Raw genomic sequence first — 13,438 nt, 5'->3', positions numbered from 1 at the left:
TATGTGGGGCAGACGTGGCCGGCCGCTGCAAAGTGTGGGATCATCTTGGCCCGCGGGCCACAGTACACGGTCTGGCCGGCCGACAGGACGATCACGTTGGAGAACATCTCGTACACCAGTGATGACGGTTGATGAATCGTACAGACCACTGTCTTTCCCTCTGAGCAGAGCTTGACGATGAACTTCATGACATTGTGGGCCGCACTGGAATCCAGGCCACTGGTCGGCTCATCAAGGATGAGAATACTCGGGTTGGACAGTAACTCGATGGCGATACTGAGTCTTCGCTTCTGGCCGCCAGATAACCCCTTACGGAAGATATCTCCAACCAGAGTATCACGGGCCGTGGTCAGACCCATCGCGTCCATGACGTTTTCCACGCGGATCTCAATCTCGTGGGACGTCACGGTGCTGGGCAGACTGAGTTTGGCCGCCATCCGCATGGTCTCCGCTACTGTAAAGGAGCCTAACAACGTGTCCTCCTGGGCCACGTAGCTCGTCACGGCGCGGAACGTCTTGGAGTCTCGTTCCGCGCCGTTAACTTCGATCACACCGGACACTTCGCCGGAGCTGATACGGTCGGCCAACATGTCCACAAGCGTAGTCTTGCCCGAACCGGACGGGCCCATGATGGCCGTGAGTTCGCCGGGAGCGCATCGGCCACTAACTCGGTCCAGGATAGTCTTAGTGCCCCATGGCAGTTCCGGTGTCTTCTTGCCCTTGACAGTGTAGCTCAGGTCGCTCCAGCTCAATACGCACGGATTCCTGATACGTTCGTATTTGATCTCGATCTCCCGGTCCAGGTTCTGGGGCTTGTCGGGGGTCACTACCGGTGTGGCCATGGTGGCCCCGGTGTGGCCACTCTCCTCACTCTCGAGAATGGCATACCCTCGTGGAGACAGTGAAGCCATGGGGACAAGGAGGCGAATTGCCGAATGAATTGGGATCGGACGCACGTTTGGGCTATCCCGGGGATCGAGGCCTGCACACGGTTTTCGGATAAGTTTTACCGTCACACGTTGCAGCAGGAAACACAAGGTGGCGGAGTCATCTTGAGGCCAGATTGAGGCTTACAGGTCACGTCGTGGCGTGCGAGACTGACACAGGTGGGAGCAGAAGCAGAACCTATCGCAAGGATGTTGCCCGGCGTTCTGCCTCATAAACTTGAAAGGACAACGGTCAGGCGCATGCATCACGTGAACGAACATGAGATCGGAGCTGAAGTACCTTTACATGGCGCCGTCGACCGCACCTCTTCATGCATACGGATTTTGACAATTTAGCAAACGTGTTCATGACTTCATGACTTCATTTTATCACAAATATTGATCGATTCATGACTACAGAGTTCAATTATTCATACGTTACTTGCTTTAAACATCAGCTACACGCCACCTCAACGACGACCTGTGTGGAATTTCCACAGGATAAACATGAAAATGAGCTGGAAACCAGCCACGTACGCCACCAGATACAACATGTCCTGCATGACGTCCACGTTCTCCATGCCGTATTTCGCTAAGATCGCCTTGGCTTCCTCTGATGTTTCGTTCTCAAATTGCTTGAACACAAATGACTCGAACGAGTACGAGTGGAACGCCAGGTAGTAGCCCCAGATCCAGTAGTCCGGGATCGAGTCTCGAGGAACCATGAAACCCTCGCACAGCATGAACATACCGAACACACCGGCACCCAATGCGATACCGATGATGTAGTGCGGAACGGCAGCTCCGATCACGTGCATCATCGACTCGGATACCACCAGTGACAGGAACAGGTTCAATAGGAAATATTCGAACGCGTTCAGACCCGCCAGAAGCACCACCAGAGCCGTCGACATCGCTGCGATAAGGAAGATACCCGGTAGTGTAGCCAAGAAGTTGGCACACACGTAACTCACCACACTCAATGAACTGTTGGCACGTTCACGAGCAAACACTGCACGCTGTTCAATGAAGAACGGCAGTACGGCCACAGACATGAACACCAGGAACGCCTGGACGTAGAACAGCAGTGGCACCAGGTCTTCCTCCGTCAAGTCGTCGTTCGTGCTCAGGTACATTGTGCCAACCATGAAGCTCAAGCAGAAGTACATGAACAACCGGATCCAGTAGATCCCCGGGTTGCGGATGTTGTTGAGCGTGTTGCGGTACATGAGCACACTGAACTGGCGCATCGCGGATGAAGGTCTCAGCTCGATATCCGGCAGGTTCTGTAGCGTGGCCCGGTCGGCCGAGAGTTGGTCTAGAAGCTGCTTCTTAACGTTGCTCTGGGTGTACGCATGCACCAGTTTAGTGACGTCCACGTGGTCCTCAAAGTCCGTGTTTACCAGGTTCACAAAGTACTCGGCCGGGTTCATGTACTTGGGACAGTTGAACCCAATGGAAGCAAAGTGTGGGATCATGTTGGAGCGAGATCCGCAGTACACGATCTGGCCCAAAGACAGCACGATCACATTCGTGAACATGTCGTAGACCAGCGACGACGGCTGGTGGATCGTGCACAATACGTTCTTGCCTTCACCGCAGAGCTTTAGAATGTACTTCATGACGTTGTGTGCCGAGCTGGAGTCGAGGCCACTCGTGGGCTCGTCCAGAATGAGAATGCTCGGGTTCGACAGCAGCTCAATGGCGATACTGAGTCTTCGCTTCTGGCCACCGGACAAACCTTTCCGGAAGATGTCGCCGACCAAAGTGTTTCGGCAGGCTCCGAGCCCCATCGCGTCCATGACGCTCTCTACGCGCGAGTGGATGTCTGTCATCACCACACTGTTGGGCAGACTTAGTCGGGCCGCCATCTTCATGGTCTCCACTACTGTGAACGAGCCCAGTAGCGTGTCTTCTTGGGCCACGTAACTGGTCACGGCTCGGAACGTCTTGGTCACGCGGTCCGTGCCGTTCAGCTCGATGGTGCCGGTCACGAGGCCGGAGCTGATACGGTCGGCCAACAAGTCGACGAGCGTGGTTTTGCCTGATCCAGACGGGCCCATGATGGCCGTGAGGTCTCCGGGGGCGCTGCGTCCGCTGACTTTATCCAGAATGGTCTTCTTGCCGTACGGGTTCTTGGCCGTCTTTTTACCCGGCACGGCGTAGCTCAGATCGCTCCAACTGAGTACGCACGGATTGATGTACTCCTCGTACTTGGCCGTCACATTTCGACAGTGGAGACTGTTGCTGGCCGCGTTGCTGGAATAGTCCGACGTGCCATTGGGGATGGTCCGACCACTCTCGCGAGTGTATCCGCTCTCGAGGATCGAGCGTTCGAGTATGGGCGGAGATACTTCCGGCAGGTTCGAATACGGTCCTGCGGGCGAGGACGCCATCGTGCGGTACGCTAAAGCAAAAGTGAGACTACAGTAGATAACGTCGATCGAACGGCGGGCGCCCCCGGTCTAGCGGACTCGATGAAGCCTCGCACCAACTCGCCTTTCCATCATAGGACAGCACGTAAAGATTGAGCGCGGAGCACATGCCGGCCATGTGTGAGGTCAGGCACGTCGTGCAACGACACGGCCGCAGCATGTGAAATGGCGCTTTCGGTGCTGGTGGCCGCGCGAAGCCAGGCCGAGCGGGCTCAAATCGACCAGGAGGTGCCAGTCAATGTGATGTTTTTTTGCCACCCGCATACTGTTCTTGTCATTCTTGAAAAAAACTATTAAAGTCAATTGTAGCCCACCTCATACGCTGAGAACAAGGCAAACCTCCCGTCGCTACAGCATCTGGCAGTCCTCTTCCTGGTTGCTTCCTGTTGGGTAGCCATCATCACGTGACGTCAAATGCTGGAAGGTGGTAGCAGTGTATCGATTAGCCGAAAGATACCCCACTGCAGCACAACAACGTTGGCCGACTACTATCAAATTGGGTAACGAGTGGCACTGGCCAGGCCACGATCTCGACGACTTGCAAGTGTGTAAACCGGCATCACAAAGGGGGGGGGGGGTGACGTTGACGTGCTGTGCATGTATTCTTTTACTCAGTCGGTCTTATCCGTAGCGACGTGTTAGCAGCCAGCCACCGGAATTCCTGTCGTTGGCAATGGTTTCTGCTGCGTGGCTCGTAACAAACTAACGTCTACGTATTAATATGGCCACATCGAGTGCAAGAACTACCGCTCAAAGCAGCGCTAGGCTTTGATATCCTCGATCTTGGGCACGTCGTCCTCGTTCTCCTCGAAGCGGCCACGTTTGGCCATGTAGTCATGGAAGGCCATGGAGCCCAACAGCAGGGCCACCACGGCGGCCTGGCCGTAGATTCGCGTGTGCATGATCTGCTGCGAGCGAGCGATGCTGGTGTTCGTGGTTTGGTAGGCGAAAATGCCACCCACTAGAGGCACACCCGCCGTCACCAAGCTACGATACGGATGGTCGTACACGAAGTTGGCCGCTCGTTTGTGCAGCGGCAGTCGGGTTTTCATTATGCGGATCTCAACGTAGTTGGGGTCAAGTGCAGCCATGTACTGGTCAGGATTTCTGGCCCCAGCCAGGAGACGATTTTCGGCCACGATGGCGAATCCGGCCAGGTAAGCCGACACCACAAGAGCCCATTTGCCACTGACGCCAAGGCGCGCGCGGAAGCCGCGGTGGTACGCGTTGGCACTGTAGACGACCGCACCCATGGCCAGACTGGCCCAGGCGCCGGCCTTGAGGCCGCTGGTGTAGGCGTCCCAGGAGATGATGTCTTTCTGGCGCTTGGCCTCGGTGAAGTCGTGCGCGGATTTGTGCATGGCGAAGGAGATAGAGGTGATCTGGGTGGATGCAGGTCGATTGGGAAATGGCCGAGTGCTGGCCGAAGGGAGGCCACAGGGTTGGAGGCATAAATTCGCTGCCATTGAAAGTTATGTCGGGTCAGGCATGACTTCAAGCTTGCGATTCTTGCGAATCCACCACCGGCACACTAACGAATTAATGCCTGAGGGATATAAATTATTGGGACATAATTTATTCTTGTAAATTAACACTTTAGTTTTAAATGACCGCTTTAATTACTAGGATATAGATAAGGAGAGGTTCCTGAGCTTGCGACATTTGAAGGATGCATCGGCGGAACAGGAGATAACGCTTTGACGGTCAGGCATAGCGGCCCGCTACGGTACAGAGGGGGAATGTGATTGAGGTCTGGAATTATTCACCATCGTGCAGTTCAAAGCTCTAGCCTAATGGTCGGCGACAACTCGTGGCGGTGGAATACATCCAAGCACAATACTTTTTCAGGCATTGGTTGATCGTCATCGCAACTCTCGCGCTGTAAGTAGGCCGCAATAGTACAGATGTCGCGGCATTTCGTTCGTGTATGGAAAATGTGTAAGCTTTTACGGCTGATTCCACAGTTGAAGGCATCGGAGAGTCATCCCATTGCGCTGCTATATAGCACTTGCCAACCGGGCAGCACTAGTCACCAACATACATGTAGTTAGGATCCTCATTCTCCAATTATCTGCGTGCTGATGCTTTTTTTTTGTGTTTACCACCGAATCGGTGGCACAGGCTCGACTGTCAAGCCCCGACATTCAAAATGCAAATGTCTGCTCAAGATTGTATTTCGTGATTGACCAATCAAAAACCTCCAAATGAATGACTTCAACTTGTATTTTTTATCCCAATTATCTGAAGGCTGTCAGAACGACGGCGCTTCATCGGTGAAGCTGCTATCTCCAACATATAAAACCCTGCTACTGGCTGCATTAATCCCCAGCATCTCCACGTCCATCGCTTCCTCGATTTGAGTCAAATATTCGAGATTGGCTTTGCAGTCTAGGGAACAGAATCGGCCGGCAGCGCTGCTCAGCATCGACATCGTCTTGAAGAAGAGACCCCCACAGTTTGCGCAGCGAGTCTGGCGTTGCCGCCACGAGGCTTTACCACTGCTGTCGTCCGTTAGGCGCTTGTGGGCATGCTCAAGTCTCGTGTACACTGTAGGCACTTTAGATGGGGCCGAAGTAGCGAGACAGCTTGGAATTGCGATGGTGGCGCTAGGCTGCCTTCTGGTGGCCGTCGGTACCGGCACGGGAGCGGGTTTTGAATATCCTGGCCCTGGCCATGACTTGGGTCGCTGGTCCTCACAGCGTTGCTTGCGCTTGAAGATCAATCGAATCATGCGCGACGCGAAGCTTGGCGGGGACGCCATCGCTTGAGTACTGCACGCGTTGATGTTGCGAATCTCGCAGCTCGAAGGTGCGAGCTGGTTGCTGGTGATCAGTTTTGCGTCGCTCATGAGCTGCGGTTGGCTTTGTAGTGGCGAATCGATAAGTGAGCTTCGCCGGCTGCTTTGACTCCATCGTGTAGTCGGAGGAATTCTTTCACTTGGGCCTCCTCGCACGCCACGACAGTAGGAGCGACGGGGTTGGTACCTTGAAATGAAAATGCTCGACAATTAGACAGACTCGTGGTCGGACGTCTGGCTGGCAATAATGTCGAGCAGTCTAGCGCCATTGCAGCAGTCCAAAGTCTGATAACTACGTATGTGCTGCGGTTTCACCGCAGGGTTTGCTTTTATGACAATAGCAACGTGCACGTGGAAACACAGGCTTGGTATCGAGCCACCAACTCAAGGAGTACATAAGTTACACTTGAAGCAGGAATGACCACCTATTCTTTCGTTGTCTTTGCAGCAAACACTGGGACGTGGGGCACAACTTGTTCTGACGACTTCTGAGGACAAATGCACTCGAAAGAATAGATTAAAGTGTTGCCACGCTTACATCACCGACGATCACCGAAGCCACCTGATCCACGTAGGTTTGTTTCGTCTTGATAACGTTAGAAATCAGATAGGTTGTTGTATTAAGCTCTATTTGCTAGCGGGTGACCAAGTCGGTCTCAATAAGCAGCTACACTTAGAAGAAAGTGGCGGCCACAGCGGCCAGGATGGCACTGGCCGAAACGACAGCCATACTGGCACCACTGCTACCGGATGAAGAAGCTGAGGCGGAGGCGTCCGAGTCCGTCGAGTTGGCCGTTACGGTGGCCGACGAACCATCGGTAGAGCCCACGGTGGCGGACGTCGACGAGCCGGAGGACGAGCCTCCATTGCAGACTCTGTTGAGCGGAGTGATCAGGTCGGCGTACAAGGCGAAGGTGCCTACGGTGCATTCAGTGGGAGCGGCCGCCTCGGCATCCGACAGTAGCGACTGGCACGCCTTGCTGGTACACATTTTGGCCAACTCAGCGTCAGTGGGTGTGACCAGCGTCGTTCCCTTGAAGCCGGAGTCCGTCATGCATGTGGCCGCGTCAGGCGAAGTGATGATCGTCTGGAGCGCGGCCACGTCACATGGAGCGGCGTTGGTGACGGCAATGAGCGCAGCAGCAGAAACGATGGCGACGAACTTCATGGTGTGAAAGTGGGCGAGCTGCTTGATCTGCGGATTGAGAATTCGGAAATGAGGCGCCGCATTGGTTGGCCAGGCCGCCTGAAGCCAGAGGATAAAGAATAACGATGAGGATTACAGCACAGTACACCGCCACGTGCTCGATGCTCGTTCTCAAAGATGGCACTGAGGATTTTTCACATTGTTTACGGAGTTTTTGTGTTGTAGATCAACTTGCCCATTCTCTGCTTGGTTGAGCATTACCGCTGTTGACTGTTCGTCGCCAAATCTCTTTTATGTCATTGGACATGGGAGCCTGTACATTGAGAATTCACGACACGAGAGCATTGCTGCATACCATGATATACAAGAACTATTCATTAAACTGGTACTGTTATTTGTGATGATACCGCCGTCTCGGAGATGAAAGTTTATTGATGAATCTCTATCCAGGAATTTCATATATATATTGGATTAACTTCGAAGTATGACTCACCAGTGTAACTCACTTTGCTCGCAGCCTTGTCCCTGTGAGCAACAGCACAAGGCAGATCAATTACAAGGAGACGTTTAGGTACATGTACATAATCTGGCTGCTGTACAGCAGAGGCGTACTGAAGCTAGTTGAATCAGTTCACCGTCAAGAACCCATTGGTAAGGAGCTCTCAGCGACAATGCTTCGTCTTTATGAAAATGAACAAGCAGTAGTGCGTGGCCAAAGCAACAATTTCCTAGGCAAGTGCTGCACCATTATCTATTCTACACTAAGTTTTTACGAGTGAGCACTCTTCAACCGATGCTGGGCCATTTACTCAAAATAGGATGCACGCTGCTAATAAATCAATACACGCCAAGCAAAACAACAGTCAAGGCTATCACAGCCTTGATAAGGCAGCTCCATCAGCATTGTACACTGTAGCACTGATCACGCGATTTCCACGTGATCGTAACGACCAACTAGCCAATCAGAGCCCGTTAAAACGTCGAGTGATCTAGCTGGATTATATCGAAAAGACAGCTTGCTGGACTGCTTAAGACCGTCTCGTGTCGTCTTTGACTTCAATCTCATCGAATAGCCCACTGCTAGCTGCACTATCCGCCATCTCCACGTTCATCGTCTGTTGAAGCTGAGTTAAATACTCGAAGTTGGCCTTGCAGTCCAGCGAGCAGAATCGGCCCTCAGTGTTGCTCAGCATCGACATTGACTTAAAGAATAACCGCTCGCAGTTCATGCAGCGGGTCTGTCGCTTCCGCCATGAAGCTTCACTGCCGCTGTCGTCCGCAGTGTGCTTGCGTACATGCTGATGTCTTGACGCTGTCGATAAATTAGACGGAGCTGAAGAAGCGAGGGCGATCGGGATTGCAATGGCGGTGCTGGGGTGGCTTCCGACGACCGTCGATACCGGCACTGGAACTGGTTGCGCACATCCTGGCCAAGATTTGGCTTGCTGGTCAGCATAACGTTGTTTTCTCTTGAAGATCACTCGGATCACTCGAGTTGCGAAGCTTGGGCGAGACGCTATCTCTCGCTCAGTACAGCGCAGATTGGTCTTGTTACCCGTACGGATCGTAGGCGAGGGTTGCTTACTCGTCATACATGTTGTGCGGTTCATGCTTTGGTTGTTGGTTTCGTGTCGTCACCTGGAGGCGAATCGAGAAGTGCGTATCAAGACTCGATGCCCGCTTTGGTGCTTTGATACCGTAACCTTGGTGCCGTATTCAAATGAATTCCGTCATGCTGGACGAATACACTTGTGATCTAGTCGGCCCATTCGCACGCCACGACAGTCGGAGCGACGAGGTTCGTGTGGACGGAAGAAGCCTTCGAAATGAAAAGTTGAGGTCACACAGCAGTAGCGACTCAGCGCTCTGAACATTGTCGTCGGACAGCAACGTCTGATAACGAGGCTTCACTATGAGGTTTGCTATACCACGAGCACGTGGAAACGCAGACAGAGTCGCTGACTAAAACGATGTGCTTGAACCTGGTATAAATGTTCGGAGAGTGTCGTCTCGCAACGACAAAGGCTTAACATGGCCAGAGAATGAATCGGAATTCCGGTGGGTGTTCGGTGTCTTTGCAGCCAGAACTGGGACATGGGCACCAATACACTGTACTTTGATCACTTGGTGTTAGTATTGGCAGGACCGAGAACTCTTCGCTCCGACGAATGTAGTGAACTTCTGAGAACAAAACCACGAGGCAGGAGCACCTGTCAAGGGAGTGTTATGTATTAACCACGAGGCACGAGCACATGAAGGGAAGATAGTGTCTAACGAACACCGAAAACCCTCGTGCTGACTGCAACGATGGACCTCGTTTGTAAACTTCATAGTCAGCATGCCTTCATAAATCGAAATAGAGACTGCCATTTTCGGTCTTTGTGGGATTAGCGCTTAGTAAGGGAATGCATGGAGCGGGACTAAGGAGCGTCTTGAGTAAAAAAAAACAGTGTACTTGCACAAGAACGCGCGCTTGTTCGACAGGCACCATCTGAGTATAACAAACCTGACCAAGAACGAGTTACTGTATTTCTTTGGTGGCAATGCCTCTCAAACAGTCCCACTGTTTGCAGCAAGCCCCTTCCACTTGAGCAAATGTTCTAAACGCTACGATACTCGACAAGTATGAGTGGAATCGATGCCTAGAGTCGTCACAAGCGTTCGACAAGCGCGCAACGCCCCAAAATCTGTTAATATAAACACTGAAATGCTCACGGTTTAGGAGGTCAAAGCTCTACTAGTACCTTGATTTTGCTGCAGGTACAATGGCGTTTCACGGTCACAACGGCCACAATTCAGTCCTCGAAAGCAGTTTATGAATGGATCAGAAGAACTGTGGTGTCAATACTTCCAGAGCCCACACATCACCATTTTGGACTCACTCTACGGGCATTGTATCCGAAACTTCACTCCGAATCCGGCGACAAACTAGTTTAAAGTCATGGGATCCAAGCAAAACTGCCTGTCGTGCGCACGCAGCCGTCAAATTGCTTCAAGTGCCCGTTAAACACGCGACTTCAACGAAAACGTCAACTTCGGTTCTATCCCAGTTCTCGAGGTGACTTGAAGTTTGTATGGTACAGTGCAGCGAAATGCCGCTTCGAGGTTCTAGATTTGATAGCGAGGTCATTGTTGGCAAAAAGGAAAACGTGCCATACAGAGCCCCAGTCATTCGGTTGCACTTGCTGTTGTTGTCTGTCCCCATCAAGAACATGACACGGAGGCCGCACCAATGATGGATGGGCTTCAACCATCGGAGGCGTTCGTCTCACATGCCAAATCGCGTTGCCGCCGACAGGAAAAGTCTCAGGTGGCGACGTCACCGCATCGAAAGGTCACGCGTCCACTTTGTGCCAATCAGATTGGTGGAAACATCTACGCGTCACCTACTTTCTGCCCTACCCTCATTTCTCATTTGATGTTCCACACACCACATTCAACTTTGCTTTCCCAATGCGCGCCTTCGGCATTCTCGATTCCGCACTGCACGAAGGACCATCACTCTTTCGTGTATCGGCGTGACCATCACTCGTGGGGCGCCATGTCTGGGCGCGCGTCCATCGGCGACTATGTCGTCACCAGCAAACTGGGCAGCGGCTCGTTCGCTGTTGTGTACAAGGGCTACCACAAGGTGAGCAAGACGCCGGTCGCCATCAAGGCGCTGTCGCTACACAAGCTCAATAGCAAATTATTGAGCAATTTGGAGATGGAAATCGCCATTATGCGCCAGATCGACCACCCGAACGTCGTCAAACTCTACGACATCAAGAAGACGGAGAAGCACATGTACCTCGTGCTCGAATACTGCGCGGGGGGCGACCTACAGCACTACATGCGACGTCAGCAGCAACAAAATAGCGGCAATTTGTTACCGGAGAGCGTGGCTAGACACTTTCTGCGCGAACTGGCCAAGGGAATGCAGTGTTTATGGCAGCACAACCTCATCCATCGAGACCTCAAGCCACAGAACCTGCTACTCGTCGAGGACTCGCCTACTTCGGCGCTGAAAATCGGTAAGTAATATAAACAGGGGTACACAATAATTGTTTTTAGATTAACAATAATTGTTTTTCACAGCGGACTTTGGCTTCGCGAGACAATTAGCAGCGACGTCCATGGCCGAGACGCTGTGTGGATCTCCACTATACATGGCACCAGAGATTTTAAAGTTCCAGAAGTACGACGCCAAGGCCGATCTCTGGTCCGTGGGTACAATTTTGTTCGAAATGCTGACTGGTCGTCCACCTTACGGCGGCGCCAACCACGTGCAATTGCTGGCCAATATTGAGCGTCAACCGCTACGCTTCCCGCCCACTTTGCAGCTCTCCAGACCGTGTCGCCATCTGCTGGTGGCTTTGTTGCAGCGGAAACCGGCGCTCCGTCTCGGATTTGCCGAATTTTTCGCCGATCCGTTCGTGGATCTGCAGCCGTTACCGGAGCAGGTTGAAGAAGCCGAAGCAGCGCGTCGGTCGTCATTTTCAACGACCGCGAGTATCCGAGAGGAGGAGGAGGAGGACGAACAGGGACATTCAGAACGTTGGGGAGTGTCTACGAGCAGATCTGGAGCTGACGAGGCGTCGACGACGCCTCGTCGAGGATCCGATCGACGGTCTCGTGCTTTCTCCGTTTCTCATGAGGCAAGTTCGAGCTCAAAGTTTGCGAGTACAGCACCGTCGACGCTGTTGCGTCAGTCACGTAGCGGCAACTTGGAAGTCATGGAGACTGCCTTTGCTAGTGCCAGTTCGGGCTCTGGAGCTCTGCGTCGGTCGTCGTCGTCACGACTGGCGCGCAGTCGACGCGCCTCGTCCAGTGGCAGCGGGTTAACTGGAGTGAATGCAGGTACGAGCCCCAAGCTCAGTCCGCAGATGAGTCCGCAGATCCTGCCCAGCCCCAGTCCAAGAATTAACCCATTCAAACAGCTTTCAGAGTCTCCTCCTGGTGCCACAGCAGCTCAACAACAGATGTCTGGGTCTCGGATCAAGACTTCTCAACCAAATAACAATGATGCTATTGTGACAAGACCGAAGAGCGGTGGAGGGGGTCATGCTCTGGACAGTAGCGGCGAGTATGTACTCGTGGATGAGTTGTCAGAACGTCCCGCTGTCGGTGGAACTGCTGGACGTCAGGAAATGCCCCGTGCAGGTGGAGAAAGCAGCAATGGATCGACTCCGGGAGACGTGGCTACGAGAGCGCTACCCTCCGCTAGCAATGCTCCTACAGAGAATTTCTCTCGAGAATATGGACAGCAGCTCATCGACATTGTGGTGCTGCGTACGCAGGCTATTGCTCCGATTGCTGATCAACTCTGGACATTAAGTGGTTCTGGAGAAACAACGTCAAGCTCTGGGACTGAAAATACCGGTGAACCGGTAGCAGAAGACTGGTCTCCACAGCAGACAGAGGGCAACTCATCGTCGTCAGGCGGGAAACGTGCAAGCGTGAACTTCTCGACTGTGTTTTCCATGAGCTCGTCGCTAGCCTCTTCGATCGGCGTGAGTAGTACTCTTAATGATGACGACGACGGAGACGATGACGACGATGACGACGAAAAGCGCAATGCTGAACGTCAATACGTGTATGCTGCGGAGGCCCTGGCGTTGTATGTCAAGTGCTTACGACTCGTGCAGCACGTTGTGCTGTATTTCCGCCACGATCCGACATCTCGGACTTCGATGGGGTCTTCCGGATCATCAGGAGTTTCAGGATGGAGCGAAACAAGTCGGAAAGTGTCGATGGCGTTCTTGTCCGAACAACTGACTCATTTCCTGGATCGCGCAGAGCAGTGCAAGACACGTATGGCACGTCTCCGAACTCCAGCGCGTCCTGTCGCTACTCAGGAGGAGTTGCTGTACGCTCACGCACTTCGAATTGGACGCCAAGGTGCCATCCGCGAAGTTTTGGGGCAAACTCGAGCTGCACACGACCACTATTTGCAGGCTTTGCTGCTTTTAGAGAGCTTACTCATGGACGCAAATGGAAATGTGCTCGCTGTGGATGACCAGAAGAACGTCAACACTTTCCTGCGTGCACTCGAACAGCGCTTAAAGAACGTTCGCGCTTCGCTCGACGAGAGCTCAGGTATGCCGCCTCGACCTGCAGTACTGTGACGGTAAGGGCCACCAATGAGTACGTG

At 53.0% G+C, this 13,438-nt stretch overlaps 7 protein-coding genes across 7 annotated transcripts in view; 1 reads left to right on the top strand and 6 right to left on the bottom strand.

Moving 5' to 3' along the window:
* PPTG_12164 (hypothetical protein) overlaps nucleotides 1–1,088 on the bottom strand; it is a 6,717-nt gene extending 5,629 nt beyond the window's left edge. The window contains exon 1 of the mRNA XM_008907862.1: nucleotides 15–1,088. Within this exon, the coding sequence (XP_008906110.1) occupies nucleotides 15–911 (897 nt within the window). The 5' untranslated portion in view covers nucleotides 912–1,088. The remainder of the gene's footprint in view (nucleotides 1–14) is intronic.
* Nucleotides 1,089–1,287: 199 nt separating this feature from the next.
* On the bottom strand, nucleotides 1,288–3,971 carry PPTG_12163 (hypothetical protein). Its single transcript, XM_008907861.1, has one exon. The coding sequence runs from the start codon at nucleotides 3,320–3,322 to the stop codon at nucleotides 1,397–1,399; it is 1,926 nt and encodes a 641-aa protein (XP_008906109.1). The 5' UTR covers nucleotides 3,323–3,971; the 3' UTR covers nucleotides 1,288–1,396.
* PPTG_12162 (hypothetical protein) lies at nucleotides 3,937–4,820 on the bottom strand. Its single transcript, XM_008907860.1, has one exon. It carries the CDS (start codon nucleotides 4,720–4,722, stop codon nucleotides 4,123–4,125), a length of 600 nt encoding a protein of 199 aa, XP_008906108.1. The 5' UTR covers nucleotides 4,723–4,820; the 3' UTR covers nucleotides 3,937–4,122.
* A 753-nt stretch (nucleotides 4,821–5,573) lies between these two features.
* PPTG_12161 (hypothetical protein) lies at nucleotides 5,574–6,315 on the bottom strand. The gene has a single exon (XM_008907859.1). The coding sequence runs from the start codon at nucleotides 6,207–6,209 to the stop codon at nucleotides 5,613–5,615; it is 597 nt and encodes a 198-aa protein (XP_008906107.1). The 5' UTR covers nucleotides 6,210–6,315; the 3' UTR covers nucleotides 5,574–5,612.
* A 452-nt stretch (nucleotides 6,316–6,767) lies between these two features.
* On the bottom strand, nucleotides 6,768–7,363 carry PPTG_12160 (hypothetical protein). The gene has a single exon (XM_008907858.1). It carries the CDS (start codon nucleotides 7,324–7,326, stop codon nucleotides 6,832–6,834), a length of 495 nt encoding a protein of 164 aa, XP_008906106.1. The 5' UTR covers nucleotides 7,327–7,363; the 3' UTR covers nucleotides 6,768–6,831.
* A 558-nt stretch (nucleotides 7,364–7,921) lies between these two features.
* On the bottom strand, nucleotides 7,922–9,197 carry PPTG_12159 (hypothetical protein). Its single transcript, XM_008907857.1, has one exon. It carries the CDS (start codon nucleotides 8,913–8,915, stop codon nucleotides 8,334–8,336), a length of 582 nt encoding a protein of 193 aa, XP_008906105.1. The 5' UTR covers nucleotides 8,916–9,197; the 3' UTR covers nucleotides 7,922–8,333.
* Nucleotides 9,198–10,752: 1,555 nt separating this feature from the next.
* PPTG_12158 (ULK/ULK protein kinase) lies at nucleotides 10,753–13,438 on the top strand. Its single transcript, XM_008907856.1, has 2 exons — nucleotides 10,753–11,318; nucleotides 11,383–13,438. The coding sequence occupies exons 1-2, from the start codon at nucleotides 10,847–10,849 to the stop codon at nucleotides 13,410–13,412; spliced, it is 2,502 nt and encodes an 833-aa protein (XP_008906104.1). The 5' UTR covers nucleotides 10,753–10,846; the 3' UTR covers nucleotides 13,413–13,438.

This window comes from Phytophthora parasitica (assembly GCF_000247585.1).
Source record: "Phytophthora parasitica INRA-310 unplaced genomic scaffold supercont2.28, whole genome shotgun sequence".
Taxonomy (NCBI): Eukaryota; Oomycota; class Peronosporomycetes; order Peronosporales; family Peronosporaceae; genus Phytophthora; species Phytophthora nicotianae.
Note: the sequence above shows the minus strand (reverse complement) of the source record. Positions and strands in the feature narration are given on the sequence as shown.

Excerpts from the sequence above, each read along its gene's own strand:
- PPTG_12159 (XM_008907857.1), bottom strand. The coding sequence starts at position 8,915 with ATGAACCGCACAACATGTATGACGAGTAAGCAACCCTCGCCTACGATC.
- PPTG_12158 (XM_008907856.1), top strand. The coding sequence starts at position 10,847 with ATGTCTGGGCGCGCGTCCATCGGCGACTATGTCGTCACCAGCAAACTG. Across the intron at positions 11,319-11,382 it reads TACTTCGGCGCTGAAAATCG|CGGACTTTGGCTTCGCGAGA; the intron begins GTAAGTAATATA and ends TGTTTTTCACAG.
- PPTG_12160 (XM_008907858.1), bottom strand. The coding sequence starts at position 7,326 with ATGAAGTTCGTCGCCATCGTTTCTGCTGCTGCGCTCATTGCCGTCACC.
- PPTG_12162 (XM_008907860.1), bottom strand. The coding sequence starts at position 4,722 with ATGCACAAATCCGCGCACGACTTCACCGAGGCCAAGCGCCAGAAAGAC.
- PPTG_12161 (XM_008907859.1), bottom strand. The coding sequence starts at position 6,209 with ATGAGCGACGCAAAACTGATCACCAGCAACCAGCTCGCACCTTCGAGC.
- PPTG_12163 (XM_008907861.1), bottom strand. The coding sequence starts at position 3,322 with ATGGCGTCCTCGCCCGCAGGACCGTATTCGAACCTGCCGGAAGTATCT.